General features: G+C 36.4%; 5 protein-coding genes across 5 annotated transcripts; 2 read left to right on the forward strand and 3 right to left on the reverse strand.

The window, feature by feature from the left end:
* Nucleotides 1-765: 765 nt before the first annotated feature.
* On the forward strand, nucleotides 766-5,705 carry LOC100175094 (calcium homeostasis modulator protein 6-like). Its single transcript, XM_002129666.4, has 4 exons — nucleotides 766-771; nucleotides 1,630-2,115; nucleotides 4,383-4,604; nucleotides 5,017-5,705. The coding sequence occupies exons 1-4, from the start codon at nucleotides 766-768 to the stop codon at nucleotides 5,287-5,289; spliced, it is 987 nt and encodes a 328-aa protein (XP_002129702.2). The 3' UTR covers nucleotides 5,290-5,705.
* Nucleotides 5,706-6,877: 1,172 nt separating this feature from the next.
* On the forward strand, nucleotides 6,878-10,294 carry LOC100177421 (adipocyte plasma membrane-associated protein-like). The gene is made up of 6 exons (XM_002129155.3): nucleotides 6,878-7,345; nucleotides 7,789-7,991; nucleotides 8,201-8,428; nucleotides 8,736-8,933; nucleotides 9,372-9,519; nucleotides 9,962-10,294. Exons 1-6 carry the CDS (start codon nucleotides 7,068-7,070, stop codon nucleotides 10,173-10,175), a joined length of 1,269 nt encoding a protein of 422 aa, XP_002129191.1. The 5' UTR covers nucleotides 6,878-7,067; the 3' UTR covers nucleotides 10,176-10,294.
* Nucleotides 10,295-11,013: 719 nt separating this feature from the next.
* Nucleotides 11,014-14,563, reverse strand: LOC100186127. Its single transcript, XM_002123319.5, has 2 exons — nucleotides 12,865-14,563; nucleotides 11,014-12,440 (listed from the first exon to the last, which is right to left on the reverse strand). The coding sequence occupies exons 1-2, from the start codon at nucleotides 13,459-13,461 to the stop codon at nucleotides 11,979-11,981; spliced, it is 1,059 nt and encodes a 352-aa protein (XP_002123355.1). The 5' UTR covers nucleotides 13,462-14,563; the 3' UTR covers nucleotides 11,014-11,978.
* Nucleotides 14,564-14,799: 236 nt separating this feature from the next.
* On the reverse strand, nucleotides 14,800-17,526 carry LOC108949844. The gene is made up of 2 exons (XM_018813704.2): nucleotides 16,818-17,526; nucleotides 14,800-16,433 (listed from the first exon to the last, which is right to left on the reverse strand). The coding sequence occupies exons 1-2, from the start codon at nucleotides 17,400-17,402 to the stop codon at nucleotides 15,972-15,974; spliced, it is 1,047 nt and encodes a 348-aa protein (XP_018669249.1). The 5' UTR covers nucleotides 17,403-17,526; the 3' UTR covers nucleotides 14,800-15,971.
* Nucleotides 17,527-18,729: 1,203 nt separating this feature from the next.
* Nucleotides 18,730-23,566, reverse strand: creb/atf-b (transcription factor protein). Its single transcript, NM_001078207.1, is given in 7 exon segments — nucleotides 18,730-19,677; nucleotides 20,081-20,311; nucleotides 20,734-20,946; nucleotides 21,442-21,554; nucleotides 21,893-22,278; nucleotides 22,662-22,801; nucleotides 23,246-23,566. Coding segments are annotated over 7 exon segments (1,629 nt in total). The 5' UTR covers nucleotides 23,495-23,566; the 3' UTR covers nucleotides 18,730-19,380.
* Nucleotides 23,567-24,088: the final 522 nt, after the last annotated feature.

Consider the following 24,088-nt stretch of genomic DNA (forward strand, 5'->3'; position numbering starts at 1 on the left):
TCCTAAAGGGTACTTTTCTTTTATCGCATATTTCTTGGTGCCAAGTTATGGATTGGGTGTAAATTATTTATATCCATGCTGGGAACTATATGCTACATATACTAGCCCGTTTATTTTTTCTTACGTATTATAGGAATGCTCGAGTGAAGCGGTTTATTACATTCTTAAGTAAACGTAAACATATTATCATGGCCGTATAAGCACCAGATTCGTAACATGGTCCGTTGCAGATTGTATCGGTTGCCGCAACTTTGCTATTTGACCAATATATATAGTAGGGTGGGGAAAGATGGGACACCTTTAACACATAATTTCCAAATAGCCTGATCGTGTTTTAAAGAATTAAAAACGGTCTGTGGAATTCGTAAGGATACGGTTTCATAATTCTTTGAATGTTCTTTGTTTACTACCAAATGGAAGCAAAAAAATGAAAAGATGTCCCATCTTACCCCACTCTATTATATAAACAGGGAATTTTTCTCTCAGTCTACACACGTCATCCATATATACCTGGTCGAACATCGTCCATTGGTTTGTGGTCTATAATTAGGATCCAGACCGGCGGCTGCTTTGTAGATTTTCGTTGTTTACAGCTTCCGCCATTGGTGACGTACGTTATTGTGAAAATCAAAATAGAACCGATGAGGTGCATGGATTTCCAAATAGGCGTTTCATTGAGGTTGTGGGGGGCTGTATGGTGTGTTTGCTGTGACTAATAAATTATACAACAAAAATGAATGCATATAATATATATAGTATATTGATATGATGGTAAATATTAGAGCATCGTTGCTTAGTATAACATCTTAAACCCCTGGTATAAATAATTCATGAGCACTAAGCGAATCAATCTTATAAGTCGAACCGCAATTTGAAAAGTGACATCTTTACGCATGCGCGTGAAGCTTCTTTATCTACTACAGGAATCAACGGAAACAGACGTCAGGGCGTCTGTAGTAGCTTATGTGTGTCGGGGAAAGCGAACTAGGCTGAAAACGTCTTATTTAGTTTACGAATGATAATAGCCAGAATTTAGCACGTAAATGCAGAGATTGCGTATTTTTCTTTATAATGATCATATTATGCAAGCAATTGCTATACAATTACAGCAATTTATATGTTAGTTGAAGTTAAAGTAATCATAATTCAGTTCCAAATAATTAGAAAGCATAGTTTTGGTAGTATGTAGTCCATTTTAAAATATAAGCCAGGTTAGACACGGCTAATTTCGCGATCCTATTCAGCTCAGTACTAAATCGTATGTTATATCAACACGATGTGGTATAATATACCTGTCAATTAAGACAGGGTATGGAATTTGAAACCCCAGCAAGAGCTTTTCTAATACTTCCTGTTTGATTCTTGGAACGCCCGTGCATGTGCTCTGTGTAACAGCTTACTATGGAAACGCAGTGTTTCGAATTTGGCTGTTTGTTGCAGTCACTGTTGTGAAATTCTATGTATTAAACAACTATTTATAGAGATGAGATAGAATTAAAGTTTAAGACAAATTTATGCATTGATGGTTTTGTATTTTCTCAGGCATTGTTTGATATGTTTTTCTTTGAGGGTTTGATTAAAAGTGTTAAACAGCAGTAGACCTTATGGCAAAACAACTGGGCGAAATAGCAAAGAAAACAAGGCTTAAGTGACTACACTGGGACTGCTGTTAATACTGGAATAGTAGCGGTTACTGCTGGGATCGAACAACTAACAACTTTAGCGGCATATAGATGCCCGTGTGTGTCTCTTGCCAAGCTTGGTAACTGTACCCCAATTAACATTGCTGGTAACCCTTCGTGCAGTCAGTTATTAAACTACGGATACGGAATGTCGTTTATAATTGCACCAGCAATAGGACTTCTTGTTTTCGGCATGGCTTCCAATCCAAAGCTATGGAAATCTGTAACCGGTATAATTAAAAAGACGAAAACTGAACGAAGAGAAGTGGATGAGATCTGCTGGACTATTGGAGGGGTGATTGGGCAGGCATTGTACGCTCCTATAACGTGGGTTGCTATTGCGTTGCTGGATGGCCGGTATTACGCTTGTGCTGCAACTTCTTTACCATACGATGTCGAACATCCGTCCGCGTCGTACAAAACTTGTGAAGCCGTAAGTTTGAATGACTAAATGTAATTTACTTTATCCTCGCGTGGCCCGAAAAACGACAGTCGTTATCACACGGGTTTAACACCTCGTGCTAGCTTACGAGTTACCATGTATGTTACTTTGTAGGTAATTATTTATTTATTTATTTTTTCTTTTTTATGTATAAATGGCTGATAATTTGGACAACCCATTAGTGACCACTGGGTTGGAGCAATTGCCGTTAAGTGTCTTGCCCAAGGACACATATACGCCCACAAAGGTAGCAACATCGAGCCTTGAACCCAAACTTTGTTTTTACTAACTAAGCTATAGATTGTGCTACCTCAAACTTTTTTCGTGAGTGGGTTTATTACAGCATTTAGTGCGAATAACAGAGGCCCGACATGTCGTTTTTTCAGCCCTTATAATCTAAAAGTTAAACTCTCAAGAGCTATAAGTTCTGAGTTGTTTAATACCGAAGTTTTTAATTGTTTAATACAAACAACAGTCAGCAACAATTTAATTGCACGAGACGTATAGGCGGATTATATTTTGTATTTTAAAATAATAATGGTGACCGGTACGTTACTACTACTTCGGAACGCAAATCGGTTCAAATAGTTCTTTAATAATAAAAACGTAAAAACTTGTGGCGGTAATGGGAAATATGGTAAATTTTCCTACGAAAACCCTTAAGTAAAAACACACCTTCCTGCTTCATAGTCTGTGAAGTAAGATAAATAAGGGTAAGGCGCTGTCAATGGACATAAGTAGGATAAGAACGATTTAGAACGAAATAAATAATATAACTAGTTACCGGCGGTCTTACAGCTTGTGTATATAGTAGGATGGGGGAAGATGGGACACCTTTTCATTCTATTTTCTCGTACATTTTGGTAGTAAACAAAGAACATTCAAAGAATTATAAAACCTTGTCCCCGAGACTTTCATAGACCGTTGTTAATTGTTTAAAACACGACCAGGATATTTATATATTTCGTGCTAAAGGTGTCCCATCTCCCCCCACCCCACTATATTAATTGTGTTGGCTAAAAGTTTTTAACATACTAAGGAATATAGATGGGCTGTGTGGTAAAGCCTACCTTGTATACCATAACACCACAGAACGTAAAGACGGAAATTAGCTATAGCATCTCCTTCCTGCTATTTATGTTTATAGTTATAAATGTGTAAGCAATTTATCAACTTTCATAAATTATGCACATTCTTTATGTAGAGTAGTGTGGGGGAAAACGGACAGCTTTAGCACATAATATCCAAATATTCTGATCGTGTTTTAAACAATTAACAACGTTCTATGGAAGTCGTAGGATACGGTTTTATATTTCTTTGAATGTTTTTTGTTTACTACCAAAGTGGACGGGAAAATAGCACGAAAAGGTGCCCCATCTCCCCCACTCTACTATATATAAATTAAGATATAAATTGTTGTGATACCGTATAAGTTTATGATATTACACACGATTTTTTGACGCGTGGTATATTAAAATCCTTTCTCTGTTTATACAGTTAGATATAGATTAGGGTGGGGAAAGATGGCGGGACGCCTTTTTATTTTATTTTATGGTCCCATTTGGCAGTAAACAAAGAACATTTAAAGGTTTATAAAACCGCATCCTTACAACTCTTATAGACCGTTGTTAATTGTTTAACACGATCGGGATATTTTGATGTTATGCGCTGAAGGTGTCCCATTTTAGAACTGATATATAAGTATCAAAAGATCCAATTAATATGTTTTCCACTCGTTGTTAATACTCACAACAGCAAGGAAATTGAAATTTATATTGGTTAATTAAATATGAATGCATAAGAGTCATATCATGTTACTATTATCCTACGCTCTAAATAAAATGCACTCTAAGGCCTGAGCCGCGCGACTGGTATCGGCACTACTGCGATACGCGGGATTATGTGCTGTGACCGTTTTTCATCACAAAGGCTATACGGCAATTTAGACAGTATTATACCAACGCTATCTACCCTTGCAGACAATTTATCGTTTTAAAATATAGTGGGATGGGGGGAGATGGGACACATTTTCATTATATTTTCTCGTCCTATTTGCTAGTAAACAAAAAAATTCAAAGAATTATAAAACCGTATCCTTGCGGCTCCCATTGACCGTTGTTAACTGTTTAAAACACGATCAGGATATTTGGATATTATGTGCTAAAGGTATCTTACCTTTCCCCACCCACTATATATAAATAAACAACAAGTTTTTTGAAACCTAAACCAATTTGCTAATTTTTAAACTTGTATGACAGGTTGCAATTTCGAAGATCGTGTATACGTCATCAGCCTTCAATGACAATCGCAGCTTTTCGCAATTACTGGGCTGGATAATTATCGCTGCCTTTTTGATCGTTGGTATGTTCGTGTATTGCTTATCTCAATGCACGTTTCCACTTACGTACTATCATGCAAAGTACTACCTACTGTACAGAGCTGCGGAGGAAGCAGAGTTTACCGACGAAATGCAGAAAAAGGTAGTTATTACAATGCATTAGGTGATAAGGGATGGGACACCTTTGTATTCTGTGTTTTTTTTATCCAATTAGGTGGTAAATATACTGTACATTATAAAAACTATAAAACCATATTCTTAGGACTCTTATAGGCCGTTCTTAATTGTTTGAAACACGATCAGGATAATTTGATTTTATGTGCTAAAGGTGTCCCATCATATCCCAGAGCACTATAAGACAAAAGTGACATACGTCTATATAGGAGTGAATTTGGATACCCAAAAGATATTTAACATGCTATAGTCGTGTGACGATTATGCATTCGTTAATTGGCAATGGGCCAAATCCGTCCTAATGTCGGACGTGTAGCCTGCCTTGCAGTAGGAGCTTAATTATCCATGTAAAATAATTTTTACATAAACATGTTATATAGGCTCAACACGACGCCGAGGCGAATGTTTTAAAGTTTATGGAAAAAAGAAGAGACAAAGCGTTGTGGGACCGAATATCCACCGTGTATGATTTCCACCGAGACGACAAGTCCCTTGCGCTGTATTCGAACCTGCATGAGTGGGTTTTGGAAAACGCCCAGTCCGAGGAAATGGTTCCTTTAACTGGAGGAGGAGGAGGAGAGGAAGGTCATCCCGAGGAAGGGGGATTCAATGAAGACGATGAAATTTCTACTCATGCAACTGTGAGCGTCTGATATTGAAAACATGGCGGATGCTATGGTATTAGTACATATATAGCCAGAAAACATGTTTGTTGCAAGATTTTTCAAGCGTCTTCCAAAATTCTCCAGCATACACGTCGAAAACAGAAACGAGCTATATTTACAAAGCAGTATTCAGTGAGAATGATCAATCGTGACAAAAAAACCACTGCCAAGCGTTAAGGCAAATGATGCTAAATTAATTATCCATGCAGACATTAGTGACAGACAATGTTTATATTGATGACTCTTATCACGTATTGGGAATTTCCATGTTTTGAACTGTCGCCTTCCTTTTTTTGTGACGAATTAAAACGTGAATGTAAATTTTCGACCACCATAATTGAAGAACGTTTCAGTTCCAATGCAATTCAACGATACTTTAATAAATGTTAATGGCAAATAATATATACCATGGGTTAATGTATGTAGGGTAGAATAGATGTCATAGTATATCAAGAACATTCAACGAATTATAAAACCGCATCCACACGACTTCCATATACCGTTGTTAATTATTTAAAACACGATCAGGATATTTTGATATTATGTGGTAAAGGTGTCTCATATTCCTCTACCCAAATAGGCTATATCTTGTAAACAAGACAAAGTTGCCATGAGTAAAAATAAAATCTGCATATACACGCTGTGTGTATAGCAAAAATCCTAGCATTTAAACATAGCAGTATAATAAGACCCCAGCAATGAAGGAATGAAACTTGCTCATCCCCTCGTGGCCGGAAACTGACAGTCGTTATAACGCTGGTGTTCTGTTAGTTACATACACCTCGTATTAGCTTACGAGGTACCACGAATGTAACCGCGTGGGTAACTGCACTTTAGACAACCCATTATAGTGATCACTATGGGTTAGCAATTGCTGTTATCAATAGCATCATTGTACAGTCGTCATTAACATGTCACATTTTACATTTTTTATCACAAATCGGTTACACCACAACGACCGAAATGATCACAGTCATCGCATTTGCACTGAGCTGACGACTGCCAGCAAAAACTCGTGCACGTGGGTTAATCGACGTGTAGCGTGTTCAAATATTTGCTTCTGTCCCTGTTGCGCTGTCGTGGCGTATAAGTGCTCCATATATGCTAGCCTTTTGTAAATACCGGTGAAATATAAATGAGTGAGACTTGGTCCAAACATGTCAGCAGAAAGATTGAGTTTAGTATAGCGAGTTGTCTAAACTGTATTAAGAACAAAACGGTTGCGGCACTTTCAATTTCAAGAAAATGAGTAATAGCTGTATTTATTAAAGGAAGAAATAAAGAAAGCTTTTTGTGCATTGTGGGCCTTAATAGACAAATATATATGCGAGTATTGCATTTATAGGATTGCTGTTACAATGTATGTTAGTAGATAGTAGGTGGGAGCTAGAAGACGGGACACCTGTATATTAGCACATAATATCCAAATATCCTGGTCGTGTTTTAAACAGTTCACAAGGGTCTACAGAAGTCGTTAGGATACGGTTACTGATTTTTTTAACGCTTTTTGTTTACTACCACGAATGTTACGAAAAAAATATAAAAAGGTGTACCATCTTCCCACCCTACTTTATACTGTTTAAAAACAAATATATGTTAGAATTGGTCTTATAAATCAAAGAGAACGGTCTAGAATATCTCATATATACATACACAATCCTTAACAGAGATCTGTAAAGCAATTAAGCAAACAAATCTTAACAGAGATCTGTAAAGCAATTAAGCATATAATTTAAATAATAATAAACATTCGACAAAACGTCATAATGTCAAAAGTTCGGCAACGAGCTGTAAAATCTACAGCTTCTAAAAGTTCCAACTCATCCGCTGGCCAAAATAGCGCCCAAGAGAATGTTGAAAATTTTGGTGTGCTGGCGATTTTGTTGCGTGTGGTTACTATTATATCAGTGACTATTGGTTTGCTGTTCGCTGTCGGGCTTAATATTTCGCCATTTACGGCTCTTCCGATCGACGATGAAATGCCAGCTCTGCCAATGAATGAAGGAGTATTCGCCGAGAACGAAAGGCTGACATCAGGCATCAAGTAAGCAATGAAGAATAAGTTATAAAAAATGTTTTTGGCAGTTAAACTGCTGTTAAAAATTAAAAAAAAAACAATTAAGTCTTCTTTGCGGGAAAATCCAGTAGGAGTAACAACAGTTATATAGTAGGGTGGGAGATGACGAGGCACCTTTCGCAAATAATATCCAAACCTTCTGACCGTGTTTTAAAAAACTTACAACGGTCTATGGGAGCATGGCCTACCCAATGTATTGTGTATTGGGTAGGCCATGATGGGGGTCGCAAGGATACGGTTTCATATTTCTTTGAATTTCCTTTGTACTACCTATAATGGGACGGGAAAATAGAACGAAAAGGTGTCCCATCTCCCCCCACCCTACAATATAAATTTAACCCAATGTTGAATATATGTGAGATTAGGAGGGCATAAGTAAAATTCATTATAAAACACTCTCCCTTTTTCAGGATAAACAATCTTCTCGGCCCCGAATCCGTAGTTGAAGATGGCAACAACAATCTGTATACGGGGTTGGATGATGGGCGTATAGTTCGTATAGCACCTTCTAATGAGGGGGAAATCGGTGGTGGTCAAGTGAAAACATTATTCTCGGGAAAACTTTCAGGCGTTTACAACACAATGCCAGACAAGAATAGGACCAGACCGTTAGGTAAGAAATCTCGAATAATATAACTATAAATGAATGAATGAATGAATGAATGAATGTAGTCTATACTATACTCGGTTAAACACCCTTATTAAATCCCCAAGCAAGTAATAGCAGAGATAAAATGCATTAACTTTACCTCCAAATAAAGAAACCCTACTAAAATTAAACTGTATGTGTATATTATAAGTATTAGCCTTGTTTACAAACAGGTATACGGTTAAAAGACAATATGTTGTACGTCGCTGATGCCGCTTACGGGTTCCTGACTTTGAATTTGAAAACAAATGCGCTCCAAGTTTTGGTAGCGCCAAATGACGTCACTCCAGCGATGCGATTTCCTGACGATTTGGTATTCTCCGAAGGGGGGAAGTACCTTTATCTTACAGACGTCAGTCATACTTACGACATCAGGAATCTGGCTTACTCTGTTCTTAGTGGTAAGAAATTTTTGCAATGATTTATAATAGGGTGGATGGAGACGGGACACCTTTTACACAAATTGTTTAAGTATCATGATCGTGTTTTGAACAATTAGCAACGGTCTATGGGGGTCGTGATGAGATATGGTTTTATATTTCTTTTAATGTTATTTGTTTACTACTAAACCGGACAAGAAAATAGAATGAAAAGGTGTTCCATCTTCCACACTATAAAGAAGGGAACTTTTTTCTATAAAAGCCGATAAGCGCTAACTTTGCTTGTTTAAATAGGAACGAAAATACCAAAAAATCTCCTTCATTTTAGGTTTATGTGATGGTCGGGTGTTCAGGTTCAACTTAAAGACAAAGAAGATCAAGACTGTTGTAACTGGACTGTGCAGTGCCAACGGTATAGAGTTGACACACGACGGAAGATACCTTCTTATTTCAGAAACGCTCCGGTCAAGAGTTAGAATCGTGGACATCATGACGTTCAAAACAAAGAAATTGGTTCATCTGCCAGGTATAGTTTTTTGTTAATTTTAAAAAAACTTTAATCAGTTATATATTTGGCCTTTTTTTGCAATGTGCTGTGGTCCAGAACTTTTCAAATAGGCTGTAATATACAACAGGCTAGTTAACCATGTTTTCTATTTATGTGGAAGCAATACCTCATGTCACAGAAATGGTATATAATAGGGTGGGTAAAGATGGGACACCTTTAGCACATAATATCCAAATATCTTGATCGTGTTTTAAACAATTAACAACGGTCTATGGAAGTCGTGGGGATACCGTTTTATAATTCTTTAAATACTCTTTGTTTGCGACTAAATGCGACGAAAAAATAGAACAAGAAGGTGTCCCATCTTTCTCCACCCTGCTTATTGGTTAGCCGTGTTTGTCATTTAAGAATCTAGAACACTGGCGCATATCAGAGCAATCTTATTACCTGTTTTAGCAATGCCGGATAATATTCGTCGCAACAGCAAAGGGACATACTGGGTAGCTGCTTCGAACCCAAGAACAGGACAAAGTGATTACCTTCAAAAGTATCCGATTGTCAGACAAGCCATTGGTGGCCTTTTAACTCACGATCAAATCTTTAAGTAAGTATATATATATTAGGTAAACGAGAATCTTGTCTTCTTTGATCGTATGAACAGTATATACATTAACACTATTTGTTTTATAGTATAGGGTGGGGTAAGATAAGACAGTTTTTATTCTATTTTCTCGTCCCATTTGGTAGCAGACAAAGAACATTCAAAGAATTATAAAACTGTATACACACGAATCCTATGTTCCGTTGTTAACTGTTTTAAATCATGATCCGGGAATTTAAATATTACGTGCTAAAGGTTTTCATCTTACCCCACAGTATTATACAAGTTAAGCGACAGTTCTGTCTTTTCTAACTATTCTATGTGTGTGAGGTCCCGCAGCGTGACATGCCATTCTAACAATATGTATACAGGAACCCAATTTATATATGTGTGTAGTAAAATATCTTCACTAATTTTAAAACCTCAACACGTACTATCATTCAAGAACAGTGAACAGAAGATCAAACATGCTTTTTGAGATGGACAGCAGAGGAAAAATCCTACAAAGTCTGCACGACAGAGACGGAGCTTTAACTCATGGCTTTTCACAAGCTACAGAACTAAGTGACGGTAGACTCGCACTGAGCGGCTATTCCAGCAATTTCTTATCGATTTTAAACTTAAAAGACAGTATACCAATTGGGGACGGTAGTCATTAGTTTATTTGCTTGATTTTACTATAATCGTATATACACTAAAATTGCTGCTGTGTTTCGACACAGCTTTGTAATTGTTTTGTTGTTGACTTTAATAAATAATTGTATGTTTGGAGCTGCGATGATGGTTGTCACAAAAAAGTGATTTATGATATAGTATAGGACGCATTATACATTACTTTAAGTTCATTGTAAATATTTTCCAATTAAAGGGAAACTGAAGTCAAATTTTATAAATAATGTACAAATAGTCTTTATTCAGTTAAAAACACAATTTAAAACCTTCCGTATTTTCTCCAAGTTTTTTGTTTAAACCGTATAAAGAATTTGTGAGCCGCTGTTCCAAAACGCAATTTTGCAAGACTTCCCCTGAAATTGCAGAACTAACTACAACTGTGCTGGTTTAATGTCAGAGGTCATGGGCTACTTCCCGGAGAGACCAACGATCGCAGCTAGATTGTAATCACGCGCCGGCACTGTGTCTGTCGTATTTTAAAGGTTTAATGCGTCGTAAAAAATGACCACAACTCAGGTAAAGAAATTATTGAAAAAAGTTGTTGTACAATACAATGTTTTGTTCGTTGGGAACAGTATGGTGGGGAAAGATGGGACACCTTTTCATTCTATTTTTTCGTCCCATTTGGTAGTAAACAAAATAACATTCAAAGAATTATTAAACCATTTTCTCACGGCTCCCATAGACTGCTGTTAATTGTTTAAAACGCGATCAGGATATTTGGACAATGTATGTTAAAGGTGCCCCATCTTCTTCCTTCCTACCATCAATATATAAAGGTTATATAACACATAACATTGAATTAGAAATCAAGTATATACACTGTATAAGTCAATGTATATATTTCAAAAGTGCTCTAAATTGTCGAAAACAAAGTGGCCGAATTAAAACCAATGTATAGTAGGGTGGGGTATGATGTGACATCTTTAGCACTTAATATCCTAATATCCTGATCATGTTAAACAATTAACAACGGTGTATGGGAGTCATGAGAATATGGTTTTACAATTCTTTGAATGTTCTTTGGTTATCACCAAAATGGGACTAGACAATAGAATAACCAAGTGTCCCATCTTCCTCCACCCTACTATATACATATACAACTTATATATATAAAGACCAACCTAACGATATACTTACATTGACTAAAACACACCATTGTATTCTTTTTTATAGGCACGTTAGTCGACGTTTTAATTACGATGTAATCAAAAGGGAACTGCGAATGTTGACCACAGTAACCATTTTAATGCTTTTAACAGAGCCATAAAATACCGAGTAGGACAACCCATTGTTACATAAACGACAAATTGAACGCAAATTTGTGTCGAAAATAACACAGTAGGTATAGGAAAAATGTTTTTCGGTAAATTACAGAAAAACTTGGACTCAAAAACAACTTTAAAGGTTGGAAAGTGTAAAAAAGCTTGTGTAATTTGTTTTCTGTGTCAATATAAGTTAAAAATGGAATCAAAATCGGTTGATTTGTGACATTTAAGTCATTTAATGGGGGTAATTATATATTTTTGGCGAAAAAGTGTTTGGTAAGGTAAATATAAGCTGTTTTACGACTTCCTACAAAAAAAGCGTATACAAAAGCAAAACAGTTGTTTAACTTTAAACCCATTGCGAATGCCACCGCTTAATTTGCTTTTTTTTGGACACACAAAGGCGGCAGTTGAGTGCACTCCCTTATTTTATGACTCTGGATTTTAAAGAGAGAGATATAGTAATAGTTCGGCTTTAAAGACCGAAATTTACAGGCTAAAAGGGCGTGAAAAAAAGATGTGTTATTTGTCCAAGAGTTGCATAAAAGGGAAAAGCATAATGCGGTATTTCGAAAAGCAAGCCACCAAGCATACAACGTTTATAAACATGCTGATGTCATGCCATAAGAACGATATAGAGATAACGCTGCCCGGGGTTTGTATTATGAGAAACACAGCTATAATAGTTGCTGAAATAGCATCAGAAACCATGCAGACTAGTCCTAGGCAAAGCCAGTGCTTCATTCGAGCTTCCAAACGAGCTCTTGCTTGGAGTTTTGATTCTTTTGGTGGCGGTTTCGTAATTTCTAGGTTCTTATGTACGGAAAGAGGCGAAGAGTTATTGCTAGTGTCAAGGCGCTTTGAGATGACCTCCGAATTCGAAGCGTTGCTCTTGGCTAAGCATGCAGCGTTCTTGGAAACGTCGGATAAACGATTGGAGCGGTTCTTATACAGTGGGTTGAGGTACAAATATATCAGAGTGATCTAAAAAAATGTGGATAAAATATATTAAAATTAAAACTTTTTTGTTGTTTAGCGTTATATTTATTCGATGTAATGTTTAAACAATTAGATTAAAATTGAACTTACAGGAAAGGGGTCGTTTGTATTGAAATGCTTGTAAAACAAATTATAATGCTGAGTTAATGTATATAGCAACTATTAACAGCGGTCTATGGGAGTCGTGAGGACACGTTTTTTTTAATTCTTTAAATGTTCTTTGTTCACTACCAAACGGGACAAGAAAATAGTTTAATTTTTTTCTATCTTCCACCAACCTAATATATATATATACATACATAAGTGCAAAACAATATGAAGTAGTTTAGTGAACTTTGACTTTTATAAAAAAAGAAACTGTTTGTCTTTTCCCTATAATTGGCAGTACGAAATAACGTATAAAACGTACCTCTATGAAAGAATAGCTAAATGCAACTGCAATGTAAGGAATTTGCTCTACAGTCGGCTGTTTCAGGACTACGCATTTGTTTCTCTGGACTTCGTACAGTTTACCCTTAAACTGAAAACCGAGCATTATAAAAGGATTGACCAGCAATAAAACCATGACAACCCACGTCAGAACCTCCATGAATTTTGTCCGTAAATGGCGCAGAGCAGGATTTGCATAGGACATTCTTTGCCTCTTCCACAAAAAAACGTACGTAGTCGTCACTTGTAGGTTAAAAACCGTTGATTTTAAGCACATATTAACCATACAAGCAGTATCGCTTTTTCCTGAGTATTCCATCAACAGAAATTGCTGCAGAATTTGGTGCAGCAACGATATAGTAGCTGCCAGTATACATAGCGCACGAAGTGGTCTTCCGCCTCTCGCTTTGTTTTTATTTAGAGTCAACTCATAAGTTAAAAGCGCCGCTACAAGGTAAAAGTCAGCTACAATAAACAGCAACGAAACTGCTCTGTAGGCGGCGCGTACAACATTATCTTTGAGCGCAGACTCTTCCAGTGACGGAAAAATAGTTGTGTTAGAAATATTAAACTCCATTTTTAGCTACGAGATATATCTGTAACAAAAGCATGTCAGATAATAGATATACAATACAAAATAGTTAGCCTATGGGCTACATTTTGTGGTTAAATTAAACCTGAAACGACTGTGGGCCTATAATGCGAATTCCTTTCTTTACGCATTTGAAATTTAATCTAATACACAGATGTGAACTCATATTTTATTGACTCATTCCGAGCAGGCTAAATTACCAGCACTGTATAATCTGCCATAAGCACAAATGCAGCATCACAGTTGAACAGACATGCTTGGCCAACCATGACTGTTAACAACAAAGCCTCAACTTTGACTGTTTGACGCATTAAACCTTACTAACTACATGTATCCATTTCCTAATCCAGTATAGCTGTGACTAGGATACATTTAAGTACTTTGTTGTGACTATGTTTGTCATCCCTGTTTATTCGCTTAATTTAATGCGCGTATGACATTATGTTTCCGGAAGAGCATGAACGAAATGCTGATGTCACTGTTAACTTTTCCCACAGCAAAAGATACACAAGGTATATGAACATGATTTAAATAACGACATTTAGAAACACACACTTTACAACTTATAAGATTAACGCAAAGATTCGGACCAGCTTAAATGCAAAGATCAATTTCTAAAAACACTTGATCTATATTATATGCCATGTTCAATTTTAAATTACTGAACGTATGCCATCGGCTTACACTAAACGATTAAGTGCTATATAGGCACCCCCGTCTGTACCAGGCAGCCTTAATTATATTATCCTGCTAAGCTAGTCTCTGTGGTTTTCACATAGCACATTGTACGAAGCTTGCTGTAAATAACTCGTTATATGTCAAAGCATGGCCGGTGCGGTAATAAAAACTCTAATTTTAAATCAGTTTTTGAAATCGTAACGCACTATTGAAATTTCAACCCAGCAGAACAAAAAACGTCATCCACGCTAAATAGGCAGGTTCCAAAAAACATTTGTCAATCTTGTTTTGGTGGTAGGATTTAAATTACAGTATACATTTAGCACTTAAAATATCTGTTTTAAAGTACCTTCCCTTTGAATACTTTCTAAGTTTTAAAATCGTTTACTAGGATGGTGGGGATGAAACACCTTTATACTCTTTTTTTCTATTTGGTAGTAAATAAAGAACATTCAAAAAATTATAAAACTGTTTCTTAACGACTACCATAGACGGTTGTTTAAAGATATTTGAATAGTTATAAAGATATTTGGATATTACAAGCTAAAGGTGTCCGAACTCCCCCCACCTTACTATATATACTAGGTCTGATATAGTTTATCAGCTGTGCTATAACTAAGCTGTGCTAATAATCTAAGCAGTTTCATGGTTGAATACAGTTTAAAAATTGCACGACCGTAAACAACGGATGCAGTCATATTGCGGGTCTATGGCATCACAATGGTTGGGAATTGGTTTTCTTCGTATAGCAAAGGTTCGTCTGAAAGCCACATTTCTGAACGTCATATCCGATCCTTTACATGGCGCACATAAAAAATACATTCGTCACTGTAATATACAGGTCTAGACATTTGTGCAGGCATGTTCAACATGAAGTGACAAATGCGCTAAATGTACCATATAGCATACACGATACCAGACCGACGTATCAACATTTTTACTGTTAGAATAAAGTATATTTAAACATTTACCAATGGGTAGGCTTACATAAAAGTCAAGCCGATGGACTCTATTAATTGTTTGCACCAAATTGAGTGACATTGCTTGGCTGCTGTTTTTTTACGCGAAGAGTTTTGGAACAAATTTATAATGAAAAAATATTATACGAAAAAGTTCAAGACTTCAACACATATGGTATTAAAACCATGAATTATTGGTATAACGCAACAACAAATAAAACAAACCCGTTTTTTTTAAATCGTAAAGTCTCTGCGTCAGTACGTCATTCAAAATTACCCAGTTCTTACTCCCTTGCGTCATTGATCTACGTTACAGCATACGTAAAAGCGTCACCGTGACGAGTCTTGTGGTTTATTGGTTGTTTTAAATCCGATTTTTGAAACATTGTGTTGCTGTAGCAGCGAAAGCGTTTCGGTATAGTACACAGTATACTGAAGTGAGTATATACTGCTTTGGCTTCACTATGGTTTCACATAGAAAAAATCCAAGCGATTATCTAACACTGACAATGACGAATAAAAACAAGAGAATGAAAATGATTGTCAATTATTTATCCTCGCGCGGCGCTTAGAAGTAATACACACTTAGAAGTAATACACAGGAGGTGTCTTATCCCACACCGTTCTCGCTTTCGTTTTTACGCATGTTTGTTAGTGAATGCATTTAACTATTATTGACAGCACGTTATGTAAAACATTATTGCATCAGGTATCATGTAATAGTCAGCTGTGACCTGAAACTAAAGCTTTTTGTAAAAGCAACAAAAACATCAGATTGACAGCTGTTTGCATTTGTAAAAAGTACGTTTTATGATTGTATGTCACCTGTCACACCGGTATACTGTGGTTTTATGATATTTATCGCCGATTTTGTAAGAATAAGCCTAAAGGGAAAAACATATTCTTCCAAACAGAAAAGCAAGCAATCAAGCAAACAACGTTGATAAATATACTGACATCATGCCATAAAAACATTACTGAAATTAAGCTCGCGGGAGTCCAATTTAACAGAAACACAGCGATAATGGAGGCGGAAATAATATCAGAAAGTATACATATAAGGCCGAGAAAAAGCCACCGTTTCATGCGTGCCTCCATGGAGTTTTTGCGGGTGATACCAGATCGTCGCCAAGTCGTATTATTGTTCGTATTAAAATCAAGGCATGTAGTTTTCATGTTAGGAGGACCCGAAACGTTACCATTAGGATCCGTTCTAGTGCGTCTTTCGGTTTGACTGACGCTCTTCGTACTTGAAAGTTTTTGACTCTTTTCAAACCGACTACGGTAAAGAGGTTTCAAATACAGGTACACCAATGCGACCTGTAAAGTAAAAAGAAACAGGTAATGTTTTAACAGAGAATTAATGTCACTTATTAAAAGTCACTTAGGGAAAAGACGCCGTCGATAAACTGCATTGTAAATAAAATACTTAAAGGATTTTAACTACTTTATTAATGGTTATGCTTAGGTAGCACTATAGCAGCATCAAACCTTAGCATGCCAGGTATTATAGTAGAGTGGGAGGAGATGGGTCACCTTTAACACATAACGTCTAAATATCCTGATCGTGTTTTAAACAAATAACAACGGTAACAAATGTTTTTTGTTTATGACAGACTGGGAAGACAAAAGAATAAAAAGGTGTCCCATCTTTCCCCACCCTAGTATATACCGCGTATAGTTGGTAAAATGCAATACATTTACCTGAATAATAGCATAGCTGAACGCTACCGCTATGAAGGGTAATTGGTTCACCGTATTTTGCCGCAGCACCAAGCACATTCCCTGACAAGCTTCGTACAACTTGCCGTGCCATTGAAAACCAAACATGATAACAGGATTGACCAACAGAAGCGCCAGTATTACCCAGTTTAGCACCTCCATAGGGCGGGTATGCAAATATGCAAGGATTGGGCTTGCATAGAACATTCTCTGCCGAAACCACAAAAATATATAAGTGGCGGTCACTTGAAGGTTGTATATAGCTGATTTAAGACTCATCGTCACTTGACAGGCTGTATCGCCGTGTGCTGAATAATCCAAAATAATATGCTGCAGCACTTCATGCATAATTGCCAACACGGCAGCTAGCATGCACACAATGCGTAGTTTGAGTCCAGTACTTCCTTTATTAGTAGCTACGATTTCAAATACCACAAGTGCAACCAACAAGTACACATCAGCCGCAACAAATACGGAAGCAATCACTCGATAAACCACCGTTACACCAGCATGCACTGGTGATAAGTTCGTTATATTAACAGAACAGTTCTTGTTTCTGAGCAACATTTTTGCTTCAGTTTTAAAATTTCAAAAATCTAAATTTCAAAAAAAAGGTTAAATCGTTGGTTAATTACATTTTTAAGTAAACAAATTTAGAATTCGTAAACTAAATCGCCCGTGCTTAAACATAAACTATCTCTTAATGTTGTTTTGTAAGTTGAAGTAGGGTGCGGGGGGAAATGGGACAACTTTTTATTAAATTTCTTGTCCCATTTGGAGGTAAACAAAAAAAACAAGATATTTGGATATTATATACTAAAGGTGTCCCATCTCTCCCCACCCTACTATATCAACAAAACTGTAATGAATTCATATTTCTAGTTTCCTTAATAATATCAAACTGTATTTTTTCTGTATGTTCCTCTTACTGAAACTTGTTCAATTCGTTTTACATTATCCTTACAGCTCTACAAAACTGAACTGGACAGCCCATATGCCTGTGTTAAGTGCAACTGAAACTTCTGACAATAAAGCTTGCAAAACACAACGTCATTTCACTTTTTCCCCTGCGTCACCAAGGTAACTCGTTACTAACTTCGTTTCGCTTATTAGATCAGGATGTTACCTTTGCATTTATTCTTCAGCTGTAAACCCTCAACATTGTTTTCTACACTACTGCACAATTTTCTGCTCGAGCGTAAATTTATAACGATGTTTTACCTTTAGTCACATATTAGCCGTGTTTTTTTACAAGAACTATTAATAATACCTTTTGAAAATGCACAATTGCAATTGTTGTGTCAGAAATTCTAACAAATGACTGCGGTTTGGTACATGTAGCCGGAAAATTAACGAATGGCGTATCCCTATTATACAAGGTAATTTGACACTTACGAAAATCACAATCAGTCTGCAGAAAAGAGGGAATTTATCATTGCTATTTCGGGAACGTTCCTTAAGGACCAAAAGGGTTAAATAGTGACTGTGGGGTATTTTTATGTACCGTATAGAAGAAATTCGTACGCGCTATGCATTTAACTCTAAATGCGGTGTGGCCTGACCAGAGACATACTAAAGCTAAAAAAACGGAATAAACACAGGAATTTAAATATCAAATTCCGCCCCTAATCGAACGAAATACGTTATGTAGTACTGTGAGGTAAGATAGAACACCTTTAGCACATAATATGCAAATATCCCTATCGTGTTTTAAACAATTACCAACGGTCTATATGGGAGTTGGGACGATACGATTTTTAATTCTTTGAATGTTTTTTGTTTTCTACAAAATGGGACGAGAAAATTTAATAAAAATATATCCCATCTTTCCCCACCCTACTATATTTTAGAAAGTCGAGCGACCTGAACACCGACTACAGTTGAAACACTTATCTTTCAGTGAACCGTACGGACCACTGCTCGCTTTTATTTTTAAATACAATACAAGATCGAGCGTAAGCAAAACTGCATTTTTTTACAAAACATAGAAAACTGTGGCACGAACAAAAGTATTTTGGGCGCGCAATATTAGACTCAATACACCAAGTTCGCTTCTCTGGTAAACCTGTTGACGAATCTCATGTAAAACTAAACAAATTGTTTTCTTCATTAAAAATAAGTAAGTGCAGAAGAATTGGAACTGACTTTTTATATCGGTTCTGCGAATGCAGAGCGTCATAATAATGGGTATTATTGTTATGTAAAGCAACCATCTAAGCGCTGGAATTTACCCAGCGCTGTAAGTGGTATATAAATGGGAAACATGCTACAGAAACTGGGATTTAGGCCAGAGTTGGGCCATCACTAAAAGAAGTAGTTTACTATGCAAGGAATGGCTGTTGTAGCTCTGTGGCTAGGTGTTTTACCCATCAAGCGGTAAAAAAAACACATTGCCCCTTTAAAATGGCTAGATTATTCACATGCACGATAAGACACGCGGAGAATTTTAGTTTTAGGCTTTTCCCAGCTCTGTTTTTCCCAGCTCTGTCAAAATTTTTTTTACCATGCGGTAGAAAATCCAAACATGGGACTTTTAAGATAAGAGTTATATCTCGTCTCGACGCTTTACTGGAGACTTGATACTTGCTGATCGTTTTAGGTTGTGGCCAACGCCAAAGTCTGGCACTGGTTGTGTGTCTGGTAACTCCATCTTTACTCCTGTGACCACTGCTCCAGGATTAGGGTCCGGAGGTAGAGGGGAGGAGGAATGTTCGGTTTTAGTCTGTGTTGAATGGAGGTTGGATGGTGGTTCTGTATCTTTTCGCATTTCGCCGCTTGCGTTATTATGTGCGGTGTCATTTTCGTGCTGCATGTCTTGACTTTCGGTATCAGGGTATAAGACCTGGGAAAGATTTTGTGATTTAAGTCAATATTATGTGCTGTGTTTACGTGACAGTACGCACTGTTATGTAACAATGGCGGAAATATGAGTAGACCCATTGCATGGGAAATTTAGTTGCTATTTTTAGCATGACTGCGAACTAAAGCTGTTTTGTGAATGATGGTAAAAATAGATAAAAAAAACACTAGATATCTTTATATGTGATCTAATATTTAATGCTTACGTTACTTATACACACCTCATGCTAAAAAAACATAAACCTTATAAAAAAACTAAATTATCCTTATATATTACACCTGCATTTACATAATTTAAAATAAATCGGTTTTAAAAAGGAAATAAAACAACTAAATATAAACTGCTCATGCGGTCCTTCACAGACGAAATAAAACTATGAACTTACATTTCCATCTTTCAAAATGACTTCCGACTTCGGGTAAAGGGAAGGGTTAAAAGGTCGTACGATCGAGTTGGGAGGTTCTACTATTGTGTAACCGTTATCTGACTGCGGGTGCTCCAGAATTTTCCGTGTGCGGTGGCCTTGTGGTATGTCAATCAAACCATCTTCATTGTTGTCAATGCTAAACGGTCCATAGCTCGGCGCAATGAATAAACCGAATGATAAAATCATTACCTAAAAAGGTGAATGTGGTTAATTTAGTTCAGTATGGTTTTTAATCCTCTTAATTCACAGAATATTGTATAATAATAACTTTCATTTGTCTCTTTAATTACGGTAGCGAAGATTTAGAAATATTTTAAACAAAAGACAGGGTATAGCGACAAAAACAACTGTTGTTGAACATGCTTACAGTAAAACATATTTACATTTAATTGGAAGAAATAAGCGTGTTCGATACACCTAGCAGACAAACGACCCATTTATGTTGAATTATAACTATTATCAAGTTAAACTTCTAATCAATTCTATATAAAAGCCAATAGCAAGGTATTTAAGGGATTTATGTGGGAGTTGGCCTATTACCCCATAAAAATATGATATTGATTTAAAACTGGTCTTCAAAAACATAAGACACACAATAGCGTTCGACTTACCATTAAGCATGTGGTAGCTTTCGTTGTCTTACTGCTGTTCTTTTTCACAGCATCGTGTACTTGCTTGAGCTGCTCTAACAGAGTGAAGTTTTGCTGTTCAAGTTGTTTTACACGCTGGGAAAGAGCCTGGTTAAGGTTGGTGCATTTTGTTACACGAGCTTCGAGGCCACCGATGTAATCTTTCTTCTTCTGTCGGCTTGCCATTGCAGATTTCTGTAGAAAACATATAGACGTTATATTTTCTTTAAAAAAATAGATTCACATTTACAAATTCAGTTAAGACTAACTATTTACTTTAAATAGATAAAGCATTAACAAAATAGATTTTTCAATTGTTTAAAACATACACCACCACCTTGAGAAATCAAAAAAGTCCACTTAATTTAAAAGTCATAAAATATAAATTACAGATTTATAATCACAAAATTGTGTTGCACGTAACCAATATTTTATTAAAAGTGAGGAAACACTTCAGTTTTCGTGTTGCATTTGAGCCTAATTTTAAACATATTTTGGAGCACAGGTGTTTTTTTAAATTTTGAAATATGGCTCTTTGATAATGTTAATAAACCCCTTTAATTAAAAATCTAAAAACAAAAATGACACAAATTAAAATGAATATACCCAAACAGGTTACCAGCCATTCATTCACACTCAAATAAATGTTAAACAAATTCTTAAACAATATTCCATCACATTTGTCATTACCTTGTTCCGAATTTTTCGACGGACTTTTTTCAAAACCCTTTCCTCGTATTTAGTAAGCGGAAGATCTGTGGGGATCGTCATGTTTTCTTCTTTCAACAGTTTTTGTTCCTCAGCTAAAATATTATCGCATTTTAAAACTCAAAACTTTAAGTTCTTGGCTATTTGGCAATGTTACACATAACGAAATATTTAATTATTTCAAACAGTAGGACAGACCAAGAAATGTAATGATTTTAAGAATGAAGCCATATTATATTATGAAAAAAATTATAATTAAAAGTGTTTGATTAGTGTTGTTGTACATACTGTTCCAACCACAGTATTGCGTAATGCATATATACAAAATGATGTACATCGCACCAAGCTTATAACTTTGTAATAATTGCACAGTTATATGTGGACTTTATTACATATATTATGTCTATTACTAAAACCATTGTCTCATTCGTACCTGTCAAAACTAGGGGCTTAAAATTAGGCAGCAACACACTGGTTGCAGTATGCCTTGTAGCAGCAGTGTCCATGTCAACTGTAGTTGATTCCGATCTGTAAAGTTCTCCGCTGCTACCAGAGTGAACAGATCCGTTGCAACTATCACTGTCGCCGCTAAAGCGCTTTTGACGGAGGTTACTGGCATCGATTACACTTAAATCTAAGGTCACGTCTTCTGTTTGATGATTGTGTATTGCCCCAGGTAAAGTACCATTGTTAATTTGATCGATTTCGAAGTCGGAAAAATCGAATTCAAATGCGCCGTTTCCGAATAATTGGTCACTGCTGCTGGAGGAGTCGTGTTCTGGTCGGAACTGGTCGTACTGGTTGTCATTTTTAGGGGAGCTAGAATAAAAATAAATACCGTTTGTGGTCAGTTAATTGAATAAAGCAGTAATTTAGGGTTATTTTTGGGGTAATGGGCAAATCTTGGCTTAAATCTTGGGACCAATGGCGTGCCACGTTGTGGCCTTACCCACATAAAATAGTATTTAGGGGAAATAAATCAACTCGGCTAAAATTACTCGCTGTAGAACCTCACCTATATAGGATGCTGTAATGTGATACGTAAAATGTACGAAAAAAGTGAACTTATCTAAATTCTTACTGTTTCTTGTTCGCCATGGAAATAATTGCGAAGAAAATTAAAAAGTTGTTTAGCTTGAAAAACTTACAGAAAGCATTCATCATAAAATGATTATTAATAAGACTTTTATTTTTGTGGATACCTGCTAATTGAAGATACCCCACTATCACTAGGTGGAGCTGGTGAGCACTGTGAAATGTTGGAAGCCCCAGCATAATCGTGATCGGTGTCAACAACCTTTGAACTTTGTGATTGCTTCAATAATAGGGATGCTTCTTCAGTCTGGTATTATTAGACAATTATTTAGAAATTGCAAAAGATTTAGTTCAGAGTAAGAATTAAGTAGATAACTTTAAGATGTATGAAAAAAACACCTCGTACCAACTTACAAAGTACCACATGTAACTCTGTGGGTGATTGTTTTTTATTATGTGGCTATCAATTTAGACAACTCATTAGTGACCACTTTGTTGGAGCAATTGCCATTAAGTGTCCTGCCCAAAGACACATACGCCCACAATAGTAGCAGCGACAGGCATTGAACCTATATTCTTTGGGTTAGAGGCAGACACGCTAACCAACTGTGCCACGGCGTACATGTATCCATATTTATGCTTTTTGGGGTCACAGCACAAATACGAAGAGCACTAACCTAATAAGTTACTTAATACCTTCACACATGAAGTTTTACATGAACATATATTCATATATAAGTTATGAATATACCTGAACACAGGGGGTGGTAGAATTACAAGCGTTGATATAAATTCCTGTGTTTGGGCTTTCAACAGAACTGAGGTTAAGAAACTCATCAATGAAATCTGTTTCTCGTTTGTTCTCTTTGTATCCAACCATATTTGTGGGGTAGAGTTGGGAAGATTGTTCTAGAAGATCGTTGATGTCGCCGTACTCCATGTGGCTGAGTTCGGATGCAAATTCATCGTCAGGAAATGGAAGAGTAAGAACAGAATCCATTGTTTTCAATGTGCGCGAACGTTAAAGCATTTAACAATGTTTATTTTTTGTAAAGGCAAAACAGAAATCCACTAGGTGACTGTGAAATATGTACAGTATTGTTATTGTGTCGTTTTTCTAAAATATATCTATAAATATATTTTTAGGCAATGCAAAGGTGGTACTTGTGATGGTACTTTATAAATGGGCCAAAATATCCCTATTAACGTATATAATGAAGCAGTACACGTTGCTAACTTTCTACTATGTTTATGTTTTGCACAACAGCTGTCTTAATGACTCAGCCCATTAAAATACCATACGTGTTTCGAAACGTACCCATACACTCAAGACTCAACATAGGCTTAAAAACACAACAAAAACTTCCTATACGTGTTATACTAACTGAGTAGCTTTAAGCTGTCTACACGAACACGATCGAAAAAGTGCGTTAGGTTTGAAAATTAATATTTTGCTCAAAACCTGACGTGTCTACAAGAATCATGTGATTTCGGTGATTTCCCGGAATCTGCTCCAACAGGACACTTTTGACGTCACAGAAGGATGATGTAATCGAAAACAATCGCCATGAAAATCGCAAACCAGACAAGCGGG

This window comes from Ciona intestinalis, chromosome 10 (assembly GCF_000224145.3).
Source record: "Ciona intestinalis chromosome 10, KH, whole genome shotgun sequence".
Lineage (NCBI taxonomy): Eukaryota > Metazoa > Chordata > Ascidiacea > Phlebobranchia > Cionidae > Ciona > Ciona intestinalis.

What these genes read in the sequence shown, in the direction of transcription:
- LOC108949844 (XM_018813704.2), bottom strand. Translation starts at nt 17,402, where the DNA reads ATGTTGCTCAGAAACAAGAACTGTTCTGTTAATATAACGAACTTATCA. An exon ending in TCAGCTATGCTATTATTCAG is followed by an intron (nt 16,434 to 16,817) that starts GTAAATGTATTG and finishes TTTACTTTACAG; the next exon opens with GTCGCATTGGTGTACCTGTA.
- LOC100175094 (XM_002129666.4), top strand. An exon ending in CGTACAAAACTTGTGAAGCC is followed by an intron (nt 2,116 to 4,382) that starts GTAAGTTTGAAT and finishes CTTGTATGACAG; the next exon opens with GTTGCAATTTCGAAGATCGT. An exon ending in CCGACGAAATGCAGAAAAAG is followed by an intron (nt 4,605 to 5,016) that starts GTAGTTATTACA and finishes CATGTTATATAG; the next exon opens with GCTCAACACGACGCCGAGGC.
- LOC100186127 (XM_002123319.5), bottom strand. Translation starts at nt 13,461, where the DNA reads ATGGAGTTTAATATTTCTAACACAACTATTTTTCCGTCACTGGAAGAG. An exon ending in TTAGCTATTCTTTCATAGAG is followed by an intron (nt 12,441 to 12,864) that starts GTACGTTTTATA and finishes ACATTTTTTTAG; the next exon opens with ATCACTCTGATATATTTGTA.
- LOC100177421 (XM_002129155.3), top strand. Translation starts at nt 7,068, where the DNA reads ATGTCAAAAGTTCGGCAACGAGCTGTAAAATCTACAGCTTCTAAAAGT. An exon ending in GAATAGGACCAGACCGTTAG is followed by an intron (nt 7,992 to 8,200) that starts GTAAGAAATCTC and finishes GTTTACAAACAG; the next exon opens with GTATACGGTTAAAAGACAAT. An exon ending in GAAATTGGTTCATCTGCCAG is followed by an intron (nt 8,934 to 9,371) that starts GTATAGTTTTTT and finishes TACCTGTTTTAG; the next exon opens with CAATGCCGGATAATATTCGT.